Source organism: Rattus norvegicus, chromosome 1 (assembly GCF_021556685.1).
Source record: "Rattus norvegicus strain SHRSP/BbbUtx chromosome 1, alternate assembly SHRSP_T2T, whole genome shotgun sequence".
Lineage (NCBI taxonomy): Eukaryota > Metazoa > Chordata > Mammalia > Rodentia > Muridae > Rattus > Rattus norvegicus.
The window spans coordinates 19,141,475-19,162,988 of NC_141534.1; the positions used below are offsets into that span (position 1 = coordinate 19,141,475).

The following is a 21,514-nucleotide window of genomic DNA, read 5'->3' on the forward strand; positions in this document are numbered from 1 at the left end:
TCAGTATTGTGTAGAGGGTGAATGGACATTATACAGTAGTCTGGAATCTACATAAGAAGTGCCACTTAGCAATAAAATTCAGGAGATTGAAAACCAGGGCACTAATGTTGCCAAAAATGTCTGTGAAGATAGCATTCCTTGCCTGACAAGGGGCATCATCCTTCACAAGTCAGAGAACAGCCTGTAAATTCAAAGCCCAATGTTTGAGGTAAATTTTCTCACTAGGACATTGCACATGCTCTGGAGCATCTTGGTTGGAGGGTGTGAAATATGGCTTGAGAAGCGTGCACTTGTATGGGATGTGATTTATGAATAAGTGGTGAGCAATGTTTTTTAATTCCATCAGGCATACAAGAACATGAAAGTGTTCCTCAAAAACCTTGACAAGAGTAGGGGGCTCCAGACCTACCAGGAAAGCTGTGGTCAGCCTCTAAACTTTAAATAAACTACCTCATGCTACTTACCCTTGAGGGTTCCTAGTCAATGTTATCTGTCAGAGCTTACTGCTGTGTACTGAAAAATATATCACAGTGGCATGGAATGTTTGAAGAATAAACTCAGTTCAAGCGTGCAAAATGTTTGACTAATAGACCTATTCACTAATGGACAGTCTCATTTAACACTGGCTATTCATAATTAGCTTTCAATGTTGGCTTTTGTTTGTACACGCAAACGTTGAGAGATAGTTGTCTTCAAGTTAATTTGTGCAAGGTATTTTGAAAGCTTTTCAGGTGGAATTGTATATAGTGAGAAAATGAAGTATTTATTTCTTTGAAAATTTTCTCTCAGAATGAGCCAGATACAAGAAACACACTTATGTTTGTGCTAAACGAAACCGGTGTCATGTATGATGGCATACACATGTCTGAACCTGGGTGATGTTGCTAGTCAACCATGGATATCTGGTGTCAGGCAAGTGAGAAAGAGCATTTCAATCTGTCAGATACATGTTCTTCTGAAAACAAATATCACCTCTTCTATAATCTGGACGGGCAAGCAGTGACCTGCCAGTGTGGGACTGATCTTAGGTCCTCAGAGTTAAAGGAAACACAATTTATAAACATAACCTAGTGAACCCTGTGTAAAATAGGGCTTGTTACTTTATAGAAATGAGAACTTACATTAAAAGATCATGTGTAAAAATCTGCGTGAACCTCTTAGGGTTCCATGATATTACTGACTGAAAAGAGAAGTGGGCAGAATTATAAATTTAAAAAGAATTTATAACATAAAATATAATTTAAATATAATATGTAGAGCTTGGGAGATGACTCGATGATTAAGTGCATGGGCTGCTTCTGCAGGGGACCTGAATTCAATTCCTAGTCCTCTCCTCATAACCACGTATAAGTTCATCTCCAGAGGCTTTGACACCTTCTCATGACCTCTTTAGTAATCAGCACTCACTTTCTATGCAGAATAATATTTTTAAAAAGGTAATTTGCAGTATGTTGAAATTTAAGGTCAAGCACGTTGCAGATTTTAACCAATGGTTTTAAATTCTAAATCCGCTTTTCTAACAAGTGATGTGGATGCATTAACCTGATTTCTGTGATGAATGGTGTTCGGTCTTAACTGGAAGATATGGATTAGATTTCGAGGTAAGGTAGACCCCCACCTTTATTTCTATAGGGGATATTCTAAGACCCATAGGAGATCCCTAAACCAAAAACAGAACCCCAAATCCTCTCAATATCCCCTTGCATCCAGATCTGAGATAATATCTATTGTTAAGTTAGGTATAATAAAAGACTAATGATAACAATTAACTCAGCAATAATAGCAATGTACTCTAACTAAAGATATGTGGTCTGTCTTAAATTTATAGAAATGTAGTGTATGGAGACTATGGATGACCAAAGTCATTGAGACTAAGCCAAATTAAAGAAAAAGGTAGCTGCCAGAAGGGAGCAGTGTATTAAATGGTTTTTGGTTAGCAATTCTTCCCTTAAATATTCAGTGTTTCCCAGCAGCTGTCTGTTGTGATTTTGAAGGATTCTGAAGTCACTGGAATTGTGGGTAATTCTGGTACAACTGGCCCCAGAGATTGTGGGTAACGAGAGCACAACTGTAGCCCTGCTCCATAAAGCTTGAGCTTGAGTATGTCTACTTTATATTGAAAGCAAATCCAGTGTCAGCTAGAGTTTTAGTCTGACCTTTTATATTTATGTCCTATTTTCTTTCTCCAAGTATTACTTGTCCTTGAAGTTTTCTTCTCCCTCCTGTCACTACAAACCTAAGAAACAATTATAGTTGGATTAAACTAATGTATTGAGACAAGTCGGTATTCTTTATAGTAACTTCAAATAATTATTTGAAATAAACAATATTTCTTGACAGGCACTGGAGTACTTATTTTAGAATTGTTTTTGAACACACACACACACACACACACACACACACACACATTGGTGTGTTCTTACCTCTTTGGAAGAAATGGGCTTTTGTGTGTAGTTCCCTACGAACTGTATATGTCACTGATGGCATCTATAACCTAAAATACATCCTTTCCTTAGTATTGATCTCAACCTGTCATTTCACATTTTTCAAAGAAGGAAGTGTTGCAATAATAGGGGTAGGTGGTCCAGTGAAAGCAAAATGCTGATTCCCTTCAGAATTAAAAGTGAGTTATATTTTAGTTTTAAATTTGGATACTTTAGAGATAAAGTGAGGGGACTTGAAACACACACACACACACACACACACAAACACACACACACACACACATACAGAGAGAGAGAGAGAGAGAGAGAGAGAGAGAGAGAGAAAACAGTGTTTAGGTCAGAGGACTACTTCAGCCAAACAATGTATGTTAACAGAGGATGAGAGGCTAATGTGGTACTGTAGTCAAAGGACTTAATTATGACTACAAGCACAACTGGAAATAACTTTTCACAAGTGAAGTCAAAGAAATTACTATCGATCAGATTATCGGATATCTTACGTAAAGAGCCCAACCAATACCGGCACTGCCAGAGGCCTGAAGTGTTTTAAAGCTGCCTCCTGAGAGGCATATCCAGGTTCCGTGTGGATAAAGATAGGAAGGGTAGCATGACCCCTGTGATCTCTGGACCTATAGGATGAAAGAAAATGTTTAGAACAAGAGGAGGTAAGACATCATGTCTGCATGGGAGCACAGGACACTGTCTGTTGTAAACGGGGTTTCAGAGTTGCTGTACTTAGCCATCCAACAGGTAATGGCTCCTCTTGGTAATAAATCTGTGTCTTCCTTTCAGCCCTTGAGTGCACCTGACTCAGTCTGAGGATGGCTGTGATGATGACTGTGAGGGGCATGACAACCCAGGGCAGGGGCCACCGGGGAGCTGCAGATGATATCTAGGTATTAGAAGTATTGCATTCAGGCACTAAATGTGATGCTTTTAGGAGCAAGTTTACGAGTGTTTGAACAGCAGGAGCCACATCCTATAACCTTGATATATCCTTTTAATTTTTCAAGGTGTCATTATGATAACCTTCCCCAATGAAGAGTCGTATGACCTCAGTTTACAGCAGCAGCAGCAGCAGCCACAGCAACAAGGCAAGGAAAATAGTCCTGTCCCTGCTTTCATTAGAGACAGTTTATAACAAAAACAAACACAACACCTACCTCCCAAGACCAACAACAATATCCATAACAATTTCCTAATTTATCTGCCTTGCTTTGGGCTGAGGAGGAACCGTTGTGTTTTGGTCATTAATAGAAGAGGGAACAGTGCCTAAATAACCCATTATGAATTCTTCTGGGAAAACATATTACAAATAATTGGAAACAAACCTGAGTCTATGAACTTGGCAGCACATGTATACGAAAAAGCAATTCTGCCTTGGCTCCTGGATGATTGATTAAATTCTTTATTCTCCTTACCTTTCATTTATACTGTGTTTATCAAGAGGAAAGAGAAAAGAAATGTTGTGTAACGATGTCTCCTTTAGATGGATTACTCACACACACACAAAAAAAATGATCGATGACCTCCAATCAGCGGCTTATTTATTTTTTTCCTCAAATTTTAATGTCTCCAACTATTTGTAATTCTGCACAGGTCTTTGTAGAAAATAAGGCCCCAGGTTTCAGTCTGTCCTGCCATCAGACAGCTAAGCAGCAACGTACACTGTTTCTGAGGCGCTTTGAGGGCACTGGCCAGCAGTGTCCTGTGGTCAATTATTAGTTGGGAGCCAGAAAAAGAACAAGAACACTGTGTACTTAGTGAATCTGCAGAAAAGTTCATCTTCCGCGTGTGTGGGCAGCAAAGTCCCTAGGAGCACTCTATTTCTTTGAAAGGACCCAGGATCTGTTAGAGCTGTACAGATGTCAGAGTGCAGCGAGCCAAGAGTCTACAAACTTAGTAAATAAATTATTAGGATCTACGCCATACAGAGTGAAAGAAGGAGCCTCGATTCGGGATGTCAGCAACAGCAACTGGCAATAATTGTCACCCTTCATTCCGTAAAGCACACAACAAGATGAGTCAACCTCTTTGTGAGACATTTTCTTTAAACTTCATTTGTTTGGAATATGTAGCAGTCTATGTCCGTCACAGAGATGAGACACAAACACAGCAGTGGCCCCAGCCACCTCTCAAGTGTGAAGTTGGATTTGTAGAGGGTCCCTTGTTACATTACCTTCTTTTTCGTTTCATCTTTCTCCTCTTACAAGTTCCTGCCCAGATGTTAGCAATTCTGTAGTCTCTTCTTCCTGCAGCTAATGTGTTGGTACTTGGTCATCTCCTCTGATCTCAGTCCTTGAAACTATCATGTCATTTCCACGGCAACAGGTTCATCACATGTGGCTGTCTTCAGCTTGGAACTTTTCTGTTATTTTCTCCCTTAATTGGTTTTGTAGAAGTCATATGTGGATAAGAAGAGAAGATACAAGAATATGTTCTGGCGGGCTTCCTGTATATTCTTCCTTTTGCACTCAAGTACCTTAATATCTCACAGCTGCAGGGTGGAATCTCCATCGTGAGTTAAAACTTTGTTGCTGTCACCCCTGTCTCAGGCAGGACAGGTTGGCAATAGGTAACTGGGATAAATGGAAAGCACTATGAGATACATAGTAATTCCATGATTATATTTTTACTCTCAATAATAACAAATAACAACATTTCCCTTTTGAGCTATGTCCTATTATAATAACTTCACATGAATCTCCTTTAATCCATGTAATAGACGTTTAAGGTATTGTTATTGTTTGCTTTATACAAAGAAAAAAATAACAGACATTGATGATTCAAATAATCATCAGAGAAGTGAATAGCCAAAACCTCATTGAACACATACTATCTCCAATTAGTGAGATGTTAAAAACCAAACGCATATGCACACAACTAGAAAGAGTTTTACCACACAGAGAATCCCACATTAGGGTCTGATCACAAGCCCACTAAAATAAAGCACTTAATTAACAGTGGTGGAGAATGCAAATTTTGTTTTGCAAAAAAAAAAGTTATAGAAAAGTTTTCTTATGCAGTAAAAAAATAAGAAACATGAGGAATAAAACCAGCATTTTCTGATACAAAGATAATTGGGTCCATGTTTAGAGATATGAAACATGTGACTTCACTTAAAGCATAGAAACTTAACAAACCATTGATACAGTGTTTCTCTTATAATGAGAATGTAGGCAGGACAAGTGTCCTGTTTCACTATTCCTGGGGAGATGTTAACAAGTTTCTACTTACTCCACATAGGAAAGCAAAACCAGAACAATGTAAAGATACCACCAATGTGTAGCTTGGAGAAGCAGTGATTTTTATGGGGATTACTTAGAGGAATACAGATGATTACTCAAAGAAGATTTGACTCAAAGACATCTACAAAAGGACAGGTGACATCTCATGCAAGCTGGCAATCTGGAGGATACTTGGTAGGCTGAAGGTGGTCAACAGAGTGGGAAGGATGTCCTTTCCCAGCAGTTAAGTAGGTCTGAGTCTCTTCCAGGCATCTGAGTGCTCTCTGCTTCTTGTAGGCAATGTAGCTCATCTCTACCCATTATTGCGTGCTGTTCAGCTGCTCTGATCATCTCTGTACTTCAGGTTGTCTGAGAATGTCTTTCTGCTGATTTTATAGCTATGTATGCTCTGGGATTGAATCTAGTCGGTTTCAGAGACTTCCTGATGTTACTAAATTGTTTACTTCCTGAGTTTAATGAGCTTCCCTGCAGGATGGAATGTTTTATATCCCCTTAGAGCAATGGTTCTCAACCTTCCTAATGCTGTAACCTTTCAAAACAGTCCCTCATGTTGTGATGACAATGAACTATAAAATTATTTTTGTTGCTATTTTATAGCTGTAATTTTGTACTGTTATGAATCCTAATGTAAACATCCAATTTGTAGGATTTTTGGTACGCAACCACTGTGAATGGGTCAGTCAACCCCAAATGGTGCCTTAGAGCATCCCTTTCTTTCACTTTTCTTTTAACATCTTTTGTCTGAACATGACCTTTCTTCAAGATGAAGGGCTTATCTTAGAGGAAATTGCTCAACAACAGCTAGATGAACAATACAGAAGACGTAGAAAGGACTACACTAAGTTGATAATGTGAAAGTAGAAGAGGAGGAAAGAGGTAGTCAAATAAAGAATGAGCAAAACTCAGGGTGGGATGGTGAATCATGGTTTGCAAACACACAGCACCAGAGTCATCAGTATAGTGAGCCTAAGGAGCACGCTCAGCTTGGTAGTGCTACATCTCAAATTCTCTCCAAATATCAGTACCTTTTTATATTGTATTTTAAAGTTTCTTATGTCTTGCTGTTTCAGAGAGATCTTTTTGTTTGTCTACAACGGATGACTCTAAATCAGTTGAGTCTGTCAGTGGTCATAAAAAATGTCTCATCAAAACAGCATATTAATGTAAATATGTTCATTGTCATGCTTGTGAGGTCCAACCATACTTTATCCCTGAGGAGGCTTTGAATCAGAGAACAAGGCTGAAGGAGACTGATTTTTCTCCTTCAAACACACATGCAGGCTTTATTCCGGTGGGATGACACAGGATCTGGCGTACTATTTGTACTGCCTGCTCCAAGATTTTAATTTTAAACAAGTGTTCCCACACAGGGACTGAAAACAAAACAGAAAAGTGTTGCTGTAGTCTTCCTTTGTGCTGTTATATGGCTTTTGAGGGTACGAATTGTTCTGTGCTATCAATGTAGGTCATGAAACACTCCCTGTATTCAGGACTTGCTCTAATTTATATCTCTGTGTTTAAGAAAGCTCTATTAATTTCACAGCTGCTTATTTTGAGTATGAACATTTTAAATCTCCCTATAGCTCAAAGTTTTAGTACTTTAACCTTGTAGAGCTTTCACCAAGTGTGAATTGTTTCGTGTACCACTGTTCTCACTTAATAAAATACTTACATAACAGAACTTTACCCACACATTTCGCTCATGCTGAATTTAACAAAAATTTGGAAAAATTGGAAATTAATAAAAAATGTAGAATTTGGATTATGCTTGGATGATAATGGTAGTTATGGTTGTGATTTTCCCAAAAGCTTACTTCTGGAAACCAGAAGAGTCTTTGTTGATATGAGAGTGTTATATGGACTGAGTGTGGAACCTTCCCATGGCTTGGTAATCTTCCATATTCTCTTCTGCCTTGAGCCTGTCCCCTTTCAGGAAATCTCTTCTCAGTCGGTTCCAGAAATGTCTGTGTAGGACAACAGACATTTAATCATAATAATCCCACAGCAGGTAGTCCTCAATACATAAGACTGGAGGGGCAAATCCCATATAAATTAATTAAGGGAAAGAAGAACCAAAGAATCTGAAGAATCATGGGTGAGGCCCAGAGAGGAAGTGGAGATGACACGGCAACACTGTCCTAGACACAACTGGATAGTAAGAAGCATGCTAAATGGGAAACAGATGTATGGAAGACTCAGCAGCAGTGGCTTCCTGCTGTTGTAAGTCTTCCAGTTGTATCCGCATGACCAGATGTTATTTATTGCACCGTTGATTTGTTTGATAGTGTAAAGATGGGCTGACATGTATAGTCAGTGAAATCAGAATAGAATTAGGACACATCTTAGCTACACTTGGACATAACTGCTAAAATCCAGCGTTTCTATTCTTTAAGAAAGAGTAATAACGCTCAGGAAGCATTAGCAGGAATTAAGGTGGCATCAGTCAGTACATTCTGGTCATACTTTCTGATAACTATTAACCGTGTAACAGTAACTAGTGCTATGTCCACTTGTAAGGTCAGCATGAAATACGTGAGGGAGTTGAGTAGATGGTTCGTGATTCTATTTTCTTAAGCTATCTCCAGTTAAGTCACACCCAAAGTAAAATTTGGAGCAAGGCAAATGTCTGAGGAGAGTGAGAGAGTTTCCTGCTAGTATTTTCCCTCATGGATTGCTCTGGAACTGCTCCGCTTGGATTCCTTCCTGGCTGTGAAGATCACGTGATAACTGTATCCCTGTATAGTCTTGGCTTGAGCGCACAAAGATTTAGCAATGACATTTGCATTTGATAAAGTGTAGATGAGAAGCTCCCCAAAGTGACTGAGAAAACCTTTTTTGACAAGTCTTTTTTTAATCCATGCAAATATTAGAGAACTGTGTAAAGAAAAACACAGTGGTAAATACATTGTTGTGCCTAGGTCATTATTTTATTACTTTAAAAGCACTGAGAATACAGTATGTAAAAGAAACTTGTATATGCCAAGGACCTTTCAAAGTTAGAAATCAAAGGAAAGGGTGTGGTGCACATGTAGTAATGATTTTACTCCTTTCAGAAATTTTTGGCACTTACTAGTCTCCCTCCTCCTCACACATCATGACCAGTGGGAGTCATATGCTCTTTCGTTTAATTATGATGGATTACAGGTTACCCATCAGGGCATGTTTAGAGGAAAGTTAGTAAAGCTCATGTTTAACAGGGGACTTGGGAAAAAAAGCTTTGCTGGATTGCTTTGAGCTGTTGAAACCAAGAAGACCATAAGACAAACTCTGAAAACCAGGAAAATCTCAACATTGAGACTTTGAGAAAACTAGAACCTTTAAAGCAGCTGAGACTTTAATCTGTCTGTGGGTTTGCTTAAAATTTAAGTCATCTGTGAGGTCTTTAGTTCTATGGAACACAGAAGTCACTGCCCCATGAAATCTGTTTTTTGTATGGAAAGAAAAAAATGTCTCTTCCTACTCTATTTCAAAGTAAGAGGCAAAAGATATTTTCTTACTAGCTGATAAATCATGCAAACCTTTAGGCCCAGGATTTTGATTTTCACTAGATGACTAGAGAAGTAAGAGGAAGCGATGACAAATATTCTATGAAGATGGCTGATTTTCTTATTATGTTTCTTATTATTAATGGCAATCTATTCGACAGTGAAGAATTTGTTTAAGTATCTCATGGCAGGGAAAGCTTTCATCAGGGAAAGACAATTCCAAGAATTACCACTGGAAAAAACTGGGAGAAACACAATGTCAGTTTTAGAGCAATTGAAACAAAGTATATGTCTGGAATAAAACTCCTTGTATGAGAAAATGAAAGAAGGGCTGAGAGGACACTGAAACACAGAGTTGTCTATAGTGCAGTCCTATGTGATAAGCAGTTCGCTAGGCTAACATGGGCCTGTAGTTTGGGAATAGGGTGCGTAAAGAAGTCAGGTCCATGTAGTCTTTAGCATGCCAACTTTAAAGGATCACTCTCTAATCAACTCTGAAATCATCAACCATGCAGGAGTAATTATTCCTGTTAGGGTCCTGAATGAATGAAGTGACAGTTACCAAACGTTCTCTAGATTAAATGAGTATGCTATATGCTATAAAGAACATATTTCCGATTCTGCTTAAAAGGACTATTAAGGCCCATGGAGGGACATATGCATTTTTACAAGCAGATTCCATTAATGTTCTTTACAGAAATTTTTCTTTTGTGATGACAGATTTAATAATTTCTCAGTAATAAATCACTGGGATAATAAAAGACATGGGATTAACAAACAGAGATCTTTTCTGATTGAGTAAGTCACAGTGAATAGATCCTAAGTTCAAATACAATATCATGTTTTTCTAAAATCACATTTATGTGTAAATCTTGGATAAAAAATAGTATATCAAAGGAAACCTAAAGTGTAATAAAATTTACTTATATTGCAGTCATATTAGCATGACAAGAGGAAAGGGAGTAATAGGCTAAAATTAATATATAAAGTTTTTTAAATCAATTTAACATAAAATGCTCAGAAATAAAAAAGATGAAAGATTATTAATCTTAATTTGATTTCTATGAAAACTGCATACTTACATTAATAGAAATTTTTCATCAACAAACCTAAGAAGTTTTTTTCTTTATAGAAAATAGTAGAATTTACTAAGTCTTTGGGACTTTCATTAACTTTCTTCATTCAGAAAATTTGAGTCAGCCATTATTTTTTATTAGCAAGGGTGTTTCTGTATGTGTGTGTGTGTGTGTGCATGCATGTGCATGTATGTGTGTGCACATGTATGTGCATGTGTGTGTACATGTGTGTATGTGCGTGTGTGCATGTGTGCCTCTGTATGTGCATGTCTGTGTGGGTGTGTCTATGTGCATGTGTGTATGCATGCATGTGTGCATGTGTGTTCATGTGTGTGCATGTATATGTGTGCACGTATGTGTGCATATGTGTGTGCATGCATGTGTGCATGCACAAGTGTGCATGAGTATGTGTATGTACACATGTATGTATGTACGCATGTGTGCGTGTGTGTGCATGTGCATGTATGTGTGCATGTGCACATACACATGCAGGTATGAAGTTTTTTAAAAGCAGGTGAAAATGCAGAGAAGGGAGAAGCACCATGCCACTCCAGTAGTGGAGGAGGCTAAGGCACGCGATGAACAACTTCATCCAAAAATGCAAGCTGAAACATCCCAAAATGAGACAAATTACTTTCATCTTTAAAAATATCTCTCATTCTGAAGATATCATGTGAGGTGCACAGAAATATCTGAGATCTACAACATTTTACAGTGGCACCCTTCTGCCTAGAGGTTTTCAGATAATGAATGTCAAACTGGAATACTGAGGGAGCTTGAGAAGAGAAAGTCAGGTGGAGTAGGATCCAAATGAGGAAAGCTTGCCATCTCGGTCTGTCAATAGTGTAATTGATATTCAGTTCTGAAGTAGGTCCGATGTGCTACAGACTGAGAACCAGTCACTTTAGCTAATCCTGCAAAGGCTGTTGGTGACTTTTGGGAAAGCCAGTGCCATGGAATGGAAGGAGCTTTGGAGCAGTAAGAGTATGAAGGAGGTGGAAACCAGAAAAGGCCAATTACCACTGGGGGCCAAACCATAGTAGCAGTGAAACAAAGGCCACACTATCTCCTCTTTCTAAACCTCATCTCCCCCACTCCCCGTCTATTCTACAAATCATTTTTCTACACACCTGAAAATGAAATACTTAGGCTAATTTTTCAAAGTCATTTTCAGAGTTTAGATCTCACAGGCATGTTTGTTTTTATAACTTTCATTACCAGCTTCCATTCTTTCCTGAGTAAAAACCTTTGCGGTGCTTCTGATTGGATGATCTTACTCTATACATACACCCTCGTTGTTATTTATTTATTTATTTATTTATTTATTTATTTATTTATTTATCGGATAGTTTATGTATTTACATTTCAAATGTTATCATCCCCTTTCCCGGTTCGCCCCTCTCCCACCCCTCCCCCTGCTTCCATGAGGATGCTCCCCCTCCCACCCACCCACTCCTGCCTCAACACTCGGGCTTTCCCTACACTGAGGAAAAGAACCTTCACGGGACCAAGGGCTTCTCCTCCTGAGGTCTGTTCACTTTGATTATGCTGTGCCTATTTCATTGCCGTACTCTTTGAGGTTGCTGATACCAACTGGATTTAAGAATATTCTGAGGGGGTATGCTACTTTTTGAACTTCATTCCTCCCACTACTCAGTGAAAAGTTTCTGATGTGTTATCAATGACCTCCAAACCTTTTTATTGTCCACCCAGTACCACAGCAACCCTGAGTCCCTGGGAGAGTTAGTAAGACTACAAGCACTTCCAACCATCTAAAGCAGATATCATCACATAATAAAGAATGATTCTCCAGGGGAGAAACCTGATTATTTGTTGGATGAAATAATTTAAAATTGCATTTTAAAGCCAAATAAAATAAACACAGAGTTCTTAGCCATCTGAAGGTAAACTTGGCATGTAGCTTACTTTACCTACTGAGGACCAGTCAACTGCTGGACCAGATGTACTGCTGAGCAGTCATTTATCAATGGAAAGAAACATCCTAACGAACTTTCCCCATTTATCTGCCTGTGAAAACGCATTTCTGAGAAAAGGCATTTTAAAATCTGAAGGGCCATCATCAGATGTTTTCAGGGGGTCCGATTTTCTATGCCAGCATGGCTGTCAGCCCACCAGTATTATCTGTAATGGAAAACATTACAGAAGGCACTAGACGTTCAGAGCTCCCCATGGCCTCACAGCAAGGCGGATGTGCTCTTAAAGTCCTCTAGTTTCAGCCTAAGATAGACACCCTCTAGTTGTCAGACCGCAGGAAATCAGAAGTATGTTAAACAGCCCTGAAAACTTGAAGTTGGACAGCGTGTTGCCAGAGGAAATATCTTATCCAATGTTGCGATTTGATACTCATGGAGGTAGGAAAGGAAGGGAGGGAAAGAAAGAAGGACACACACACACACACACACACACACACACAGAGGGAGAGAGGGGGCAAGGGAGGGAGGAAGGAAGGGAGAGAGAAGAGGAAGAGGGGGAGAGAGAAGAGGAGGGAAAGGGAGAGAAGAAGGGAGAGGGAGAGGAGGAGGGAGAGGGAGAGAGAGTCTAAGGAAGCAGCCCACACGATAAACAAACAGCTGGCTGATTCTTTATACCCGAAACAGCTTGGGATTGACTATGCTCACAGGATCTCTTGGCAGAGTGACTTGGTGAACATACCAAAGCTGTGAGGACAAGTGTTCTCTTGCTGAAAACTTCATGGTGCTATCCTGGGGCTGACTAATCTAAATGAACACGTTTACACAATTAAAAAAAAAATGTTTGTGTGAGAAATTCACTGATCCACACATAGCCCAGCATAGCTCCCTGTACCATTTACATCAAGGAACCATCGAGTACACTCAGAGTCCAGAGTCCAACATATTCAATAGGTTCCTCTTTCACTTCAAATTGTTTGTGAATAGGGCAACCCAGGGAAGAGGGGAAAGAAATTCAGGCACACATTCAAGAAACAGTAACCTTTTGAGGGTGCTGATGTTAACCTTCAAGAACTTCGTGGACCATTTACTCTTTCTTTAAACATTTAATTGATCCTTCCTTACACAGAGGAAACAATGTAATTTAAAACACATTTTTTGGCTCATTGGTTAGATGCTGGAACCGTGGAATATTAGAAATGCAGGTAAGCCTCACGATCTCCAGCAGCAGAAGATACAATGTTGTGAGAGTCAGCCTTTTGTAGAGCATTCTATCTCCCTCCAATGTGTCAATTCCATGAGTCCATTCAACACTAAATATCAGAGTTTGATCCAGTTTGCTGGAGTTTTATATTTTTACTCAGAATGTGTTTCAGCCTAGTCTGGTGTGTATGTGTGTGTGTGTGTGTGTGTGTGTGTGTGTGTGTGTGTGTGTAGCATCAGAATTGGTTTCTCCTCTCAGTGTTTGCTATATTTTTCTACTGCCTGAAGTAGTTCATTGGCAGTCAGTTTGTAAAATGCTCTCTGGGGTTATCTAAAAGTGGAATTCTGGGATGGAAATACATATCATCGATTTGCCTGCCAAAAAATATAATTAACACAGATGATATACTGTCCTCCAAAGAAGATGAGGATTCCAGACTGACCTGAATCAAGACTCTGCAGCGTATACACAGACTTTACGGTGTTCTCCTCCACTGGGGCTCAAACACTCCACACTTAATAATCCGGGGTTACTTTCACAAGTGCTTTCGTGTGCATATGCTTCACACAAAAGTGTGCATGGCTTCATTTGGATGTGGTATTCTCAAAGCATACTACCAAGTCAATATTTATTTTATAATTTTGATTTGATTGAATTACATTATAAGTAATATGCCATCCATACAGAATGTAGGTATGTGATTTATGGAACCACTCACACACTGACAAGTTGGTTTCCTTCTCTTATTATATTCCAAAAAGGGCTAGAAGAATGTATCCATGTGTATTCAAGCTGGTAGATTTTCCCTCGCATAGCTTTTAAAGGGGAGAACTAGGTTTCTCCCATCTCCAGAAGCTAGCAGGCTAAGGTCAGAGGTCAGCATAGCGCTCATCAATTAGTGAGACCTCTCTTCCTGGATTTCATAGTCTAGTCTCGTGTTCTTTTTTGGTGCAAAAGAAGCTAGCACTCTGGAATCTTCTCATGAGAACACTAATCCCCCTCAGGAGGACACCATCCTTATGGTCTAATTACCTCCAAAGGGCCTCCCCACCTCCATGTATCAACACACTTAATCAGATTCAGCACAGACATCTGGGAATGGACAACGAGAACTTTTAATATACTGAATATATTCCGTTCATATTATTACAATATCTATACTTTGTACAAAAAAGAAATTTCAAATCAATAACCGGGCATGTTCTCATTTTGAAATGCATTGCCCAGTTCATGTTTAAGATGTTTGTCAGTTAGCTTTAAACACTCATAAAAATAAGACATGTGACAAAACTAGTCTTGTCCTCAAAGTGTGTTTTCAGTATTGGGGATTTGTCAGCCTAAAAACTGAAAAAAAAATAGTTTATCAGTATACTTCTAGTTAATATTTATCATATTATGAATAATAGAATTTTTAATATATTCTCATTCTATGTTCAGTTGTGTTTCGCCCATATGCCTTTCTATGTGAAGCTGTCAGAAACCCTGGAGCTAGACTTACAGACGTGTGTAAGCTGCCATGTGGGTGCTGGGAACTGAATCCGGGTCTTCTGGAAGATCAGACAGTGCTCGGAACTACGGAATCATTTCTCCAGCCCCATAAATGATAGGATTTTATCAGTTGTTGATGAGCAGCCATATTTGTGGTTTTTCTCAATAATGCTTTTAATATCTCTGTCCCGATTTATTGTTAGTTTTGGGGCTTTCTTTCCCTTATTGATTTAAAAACACTATTAAAGGTACCAAGGACCCTACCCTCTGTTTGTGGTAGCTCTTTTATTTAAACCTACAGTTTATCTATTCTTCTCTGATAGGTTGTCTGTTCTTTTGTGGGAAGTTGATAGGCTGCTGGGAGAGGAAGAGACACTTTTCTTTTAGGTGTATAATCGCTGTTGTGTGGATCATGCTTCAGAGAAGTCCCGACATGCAAGAGTTAATGGATATCACACTGTACTTGATTGACGTTAAGTGCATGTGCACACACAGACACACACACACACACACACACACACACACACACACATACACACAAACTTGGGTAGGAAAAGAATTGAGAAAGATCTGAAAAGAGTGAGGAGAGGGAACTGATATGATCAAAATGCATTGTATGGAATTCTCAGATAACTAATAAAATAAAAAAATTGAAAGAAAGGATTATCTGCTCCTGAAGTAGGCCTGTGAAAACACACCAGCTTTTTGTGTATTTGGGCGAATTCCATTTGTACTTGGAAAATGGGCTGATCAAATTGTATTTCTTCTGGTGTCAATTGTGCTGTTATTTTTGTTTAAAAAATATCACTATCACATCCAGGTTTAATACATTTCCAGGCAATCTATTTTCCTTACTGTATATAATAGCCTGTGTAAATTTTTGTCTTCTTGGTCTATCAATTACTAAAAAAATATATAAATCATAACAAAAACAAATCTATTGGAATGTCTGGGAGCAAAGATTTATCTAGTTTCCATCAAAATTTATCATTTTTGCTCTGTATATCATCTCTGAAATATATTTCCCCATTTGTCATGGGAAGATTTAAAAATCAGAATTATTTTTAATGCACTGTGGGGGGAGTCCTAGTTTTTTCACATACAGCCTAGCATTTTTCTTACCCAGTGTTTTTTTTTCTAAAACTATATAACAGATTTTTAAATAATTAAAAACCCAATTTGTAGAGAACATTATAGTTGATTTAGTACTTAATTTCTGGAAATGCTATGAGAAGCAAGAGGATGAAATGGCTTAGAAGACACAATTACAAATAAATGCAGCATCCAGTGTATGGAGCAGGGAGGAGTGAGCCAACCGTTCCACGCACGTGTATTGAAAGGCTCAATTACTTTACCACACTCAGGTGTGTGAGCACGAGCCTGCATCTGCAGCGTGGGAAAGGAGGAGGAAAAGTAAGTCTGTAAACCATTTTCTGCTTCATGTAGATTCACATTTCTTTGATCAATGGGAGACCAAGTGCTGACGACCCCTCCCCTGAACTGCTGGAATTCACCTCCGCTCGCTATATTCGCCTGAGGTTTCAGCGGATCCGCACCTTGAATGCTGACTTGATGATGTTTGCTCACAAAGACCCCAGAGAAATCGACCCCATTGTCACGCGAAGAGTAAGTGCTGAGAATCGCATTGGCGCCTGAACTGTGCCCATCTTCCTCACGGTCTGTCTAGACGTGGAAAAACCATTTTGGGATTTGTAGAACCATTTATCATTAGTGACCTTAGAACCCAGCAGACCCTCCTTTGTTCCAATCCGAGCTCTGTGACTTATTAATTACATGGGATTTACCTAGCCTTCCAACATTTTTCAACTTAAATTTCCTCTTTTTAAAATGAGCACTACGATAGCTCATTAATAATCATCTTAAGGAACGACATTAGTTTCTGTCTCTTTACCTAAAGAATCTGTAATTCTACACTTGGCTCCGAGCAGCTACGTGTTCAAGTACAGGGCCTTTGAAACACTTTTAACAGTAAGTCACATGAAGAAATACATTTTATATATTTAATGTACACAGCTGTTGTCCTTGTGGAAACTATAACCTAATTCAGTAGATGTAGATTCAGCAGGACTAGAGTTGACTGTTCTTGAAAGTTCCAGAGATGTCAATATTGCTGGTCCAAAGACCAGGCTAACAAATATTTATTTATTAAGGGCTCCATTAGGTATGAGCTACACACAACACACACACACACACACACACACACACACAGAGAGACACAGACACACAGACACGTGTGCACACACACAGCTCTGCCATGGGGAAAGGTGATAAAAATGATTCCACAAGTGTTGTTTATTTTTTTCTTTAGGAACACAATTAACATATGCCTTTCAGCAGTTGTCAACCAAAGCTAAGGCCTTGCTTTATTTCAGTACCAAACAGACAACTGCGAACTCATTATGAGAAAGATGACCAGCCAGCTTGCCACTCCTGATTTTGATTATGCCCAATCCTCCCTACTTACTCCACACTCTAAGCACTAGTTTGTGTAGGGTCTGATCCCATACAACCAACCTATTACAATTGTTCAAGTCAGTCTTGAATCCTAAGGCACAGTCATGGTAAGCAACCGGTGTACTTGATGACTGCAGGTTGTAGAATAAGAAAAATCACAGTCAAGAAAAAGAAAAAGAAAAAAAAAAGAAAGAAAAATCACAGTCATCTGAGCTTAGACCTGTAGGTCAAGCTCTTAGATCTGGATCACATGAAAAGCAGACTGCTGTCACCAGAGAACCTACTGATGGCACACAAGTGTGAATTTCTCATCCTTCTTCACCTGCTCTCTCTCCTCATTGCTCAACTTACCCATGGGTGACCTCTCCATCATCACAATATAACTACTGCTGGAGTTTTAATTATCTCCACCCAGCATATGGTAGATATTATAGCGCCTTCCATTTTCCAAACTTGAAGCCATTTTACTTTGTATTATATTTCACCAGATTGTCAATTGCTTTATGCAGAAGCAATCATTACTTCATGATACTGTTTGGATTCTTCACAGATTGAAACAAAACACCTTTAATTTTCTTTTTAGCATGAAGAAGTCTGAACAGTATCGTTGTGAGGTTTCTTCTTTGACAAGCATCAGGGAAAATCGATGAAAAAATTATTGTTATTTTTATCATCTTTTGCAGGGCTGAGTGGTGTTTATAATAGCATTGTACATGAGCAGTTGAATATATATATATATATATATATATATATATATACATTTCCCAAAAGTACTCAAGTTAAGTGAACACTACATGCAAATTTAAATAAGGAAAATAGAATATTACATTTCAACTTTTCAGATTCAAAAGCAAAAGCAATGTGTGCTTACACATAAATTTTTTTTCCTAATTTTAAAAGCATTCACAAAATACTCTTAAGAAAATTTGTACCTGGGGTTGAGGATTTAGCTCAGTGGTAGAGCTCTTGCCTAGCAAGCTCAAGGCCCTGGGTTCAGTCCTCAGCTCCAAAAAAAAAGAAAATTTGTACCTATGTTATTAAGTCATGAAATTAACTAAAGAGAGTTTTTTTTAAGTTACCCAAATTTCCCAGCATTTCCATTAGTTCAAATTATAGGTATATGTAGGATGATGTCATTGTGCAGGTGAAGGCAGGTATAGGAGAGAATGAGGCCAGTCATTGGATGAGATGGAAGGATGGGCAGGAGAAAAGTTTTAGAAAGGCAGAGGAGACTTGAACGAGGAGAGGGAGCAGCCCAGGGAAATTCCTCTCTGCATATTTACAGATTGTTATGACTATTCTTAAGGGATGGATGCATACAGGATTTTGTGTATCTAGATGGGCAAATTACATCTTATCTAGGTGGGTGGTTTATATCCTTATCAATTGGTTGTAAGTTTATTGTGTGGGTATATTATGGATTGAGATTATTTTATCGGATATTTTTATTTACATTTTGAATGTTATTCCCTTCCCAGTTTCTGTCCGTAAGCCCCTTATCCTATCCCCTTCCCCTTCTGTAAGGGTGCTCCCCCTCCCCAAACACTCTCCCTTCCCACCTTCTGATCCTGACATTCCCCTACACTGGAGGGTCTAGCCTTGGCAGGACCAAGGGCTTCTCCTTCCATAATTTAACATGTAAATCTGATAGCTGGGTTACAGTTTATTGAGTCTTGATTTTACTGGGTGGCTGGAACCAGGGAGTCCGTGGCTAGCAGAGAGCCACCAGGAGAGGTACTAATCAGAGATGAATTAGCCACAGTTCCGATGGCCTTCTGGAGCTGGAACCATATAACAAATAGCATAAAACACACTACTATATGCATATAACAGTACAAAGGGAAGATTAAAAAATAAATATGGAGAAGAATAAATGATTTTAGTTAGGAAACTCAAATACATGTCCGTTATTTTTACTAACGCTGCCATATCTCGTTGTATATTGTTGTACTAATAGAACTTTCTTTCACAGAGAAGGGTATTTGGATACTCAGTGAGAAAGTAAAAAAACTCCAGTGCTTATAAAACCTTATACACATTAATTAAAATTTCAATTTAGTCCAGCACTGTAATTATGAATTGTATTTTAAAAATAGCTGATGGTTTAAAATGAGCATGACTGTAGCTTTGTATTAATTTCAGATGGGAAAGTGATGGTAAGAACATTTTAACATAACAAAAAGGCAAGTTTTCAGTACATCAAACTTTCACATTCCCCTTTTTTCCTTCCAAATTTCTTGTGAATCTTTATAGAAATTATATGGTTACTACCACCGTTTCCCTTAAAGGTATTGTTCTGTTTCAAATCTATCAAGTAAAAGAGAACATCCTGCCACATAAATACTTGGTTTCTCTTGATCACAACTAAAGAGGTTGTTTTTGTTTTTGTTTCTGTTTTTATGAGAAATTGTGTAAAACAACTTTATGAAGAATTACGACCGTCCACAGCCCTAAGGTGAAAGCTGCTGTGGCAGTGGGCGCTCTAGCCTGAACATGGTAGTGCCCATGGGAGAGAAATCCTGGGAGGGCATGTAGCATAAATCAACAGCCTTTCCTGGGGCTAGCAGTGTATAAGTAGGAGTTACTTAACCTCAGGAAACACAGATTGCTTTTCAGAAAGTCTGAAGGCAAAATGTGACATTTTAACTGACTGCCCTGCTTCCCCCTACCCGGTCTTCCTGTTCTTTCCTTTCAGCAATGCTAACAATATTTCTTTCTGGCTTTTTTTTTCAGTATTACTATTCTGTCAAGGATATTTCAGTCGGCGGGATGTGCATCTGTTATGGTCATGCCCGGGCTTGTCCACTTGATCCTGCAACCAATGTAGGTATATTTATAGGATGCTTAGGAAAATGAAATGCCACGTTGTGAAATACTTCAGGAGAGGCTTACTGAAAGGAACTGCTGTGAATGGGTGTCAGGTCCCCACTTAGATGCTTTAACAGGAAGCCTTGCCAGGGTGAACTGCAGCTGGCAGTTAGGATGATAGACTTTGAATCCAACCGTCACTACATCAAGAAACAGATTAGTTTTCTTTTCCCATAAAGGTTCCAACGCGGTATCTATTTTGAAGTCTTTCTAGCTATGACAGCTTGATGCACGATTTAGCTCTTTGAGAATGGCTGCCATCAATCTACCTGTCCAGTCCTTTAGAAAATTTTTAATCAAAAAAAAAAAAAAGAATCATGCAAAGAAATGAAAATCGTGTGCATATAGGTATCCCGGTGACAGCGAGCTGACGTGGGTAGGGACACTAAGAAACCAGGTGGAGAATATTCAAGTGTTGAGACTGTCAAGCTAGAGCAAGCATGAAAGCTTTCATGTAGAATTTTTTCATTAATGACAATGAATGTATTGAGTGAACATAACCTCAAGAAGACAGATGAGCGTGTGTTTTTCTCCTGTCATAAACAAACTGGTGAAATTCAAAATCACCAACTGTGTAGCCTAGAGAAGAGATGTCAAATTGGAAAACGAGCGGATATCTATAAGGCCTTGCAGCTTTCTTCCCATCTATTAAAATATACTACAAGTAGCATTATATTCAAAGCTACTTTTCTGATGAATGAGTTGCATCCTGTTATCTCCTAGGAAGATGAAAGACTCTGCTGATTTTCGTGGACGAGGTTGCCATGTTGCTTGCTCCTTGGCACCTTTGTTATCTGTCAGTGTCACTGGTAAACACTGTTTTTGGAGAATTGAGAGTACAAAAAGCAACCTTGGAAGGACTGTGAATAGATCCGAGAACACAGGACACACAGGTTCCATAACGACAGTCGAAACTCCCATTTTTCCTAAGTACCTAGGTGCTCAGTAGAAATGAAACCTGATGTTTTGTTATTCTGAGCCTGTTAATGAGACTTGAAGAGAGCCTTACAATAGACATACGCTGTAGAAAATAAAGGCTCAAAGGGGCAGAAACTGAGAAGTCAGTCTTCAACGGGGCCTCCCTGCTCCTTTAAGAACCATAAACTTAGTGATTCCAGCTATGGCAAGGACCAGCCCACACGAGTGCAGAACCCAAGCACTGCCATTGTCTCCTGCACATGCTGACCAAGATTGTAGATTTTTGTGTTTAATCTAGAAGGTTTGAATCCAACTGCCGCATACCATACCCGCCTTTCAGGGACAACCCCTCTTCTGTGGTTCTGTACAACCCTCAA

General features: G+C 38.9%; 1 protein-coding gene across 7 annotated transcripts in view; it reads left to right on the forward strand.

Annotated features, from left to right (window-relative positions):
• Lama2 (laminin subunit alpha 2) overlaps positions 1 to 21,514 on the forward strand; it is a 647,938-nt gene that overhangs the window by 233,593 nt on the left and 392,831 nt on the right. For all 7 annotated transcript variants that reach the window (XR_015627317.1, XR_015627326.1, NM_001427039.1 and 4 more), the window contains exons 5-6: positions 16,323 to 16,502; positions 20,085 to 20,174. Coding sequence is in view for 5 of the 7 variants with exons in the window: in NM_001427039.1 (NP_001413968.1) it covers positions 16,323 to 16,502; positions 20,085 to 20,174 (270 nt within the window). In the remaining 2 variants the exon portion in view is untranslated. The remainder of the gene's footprint in view (positions 1 to 16,322; positions 16,503 to 20,084; positions 20,175 to 21,514) is intronic.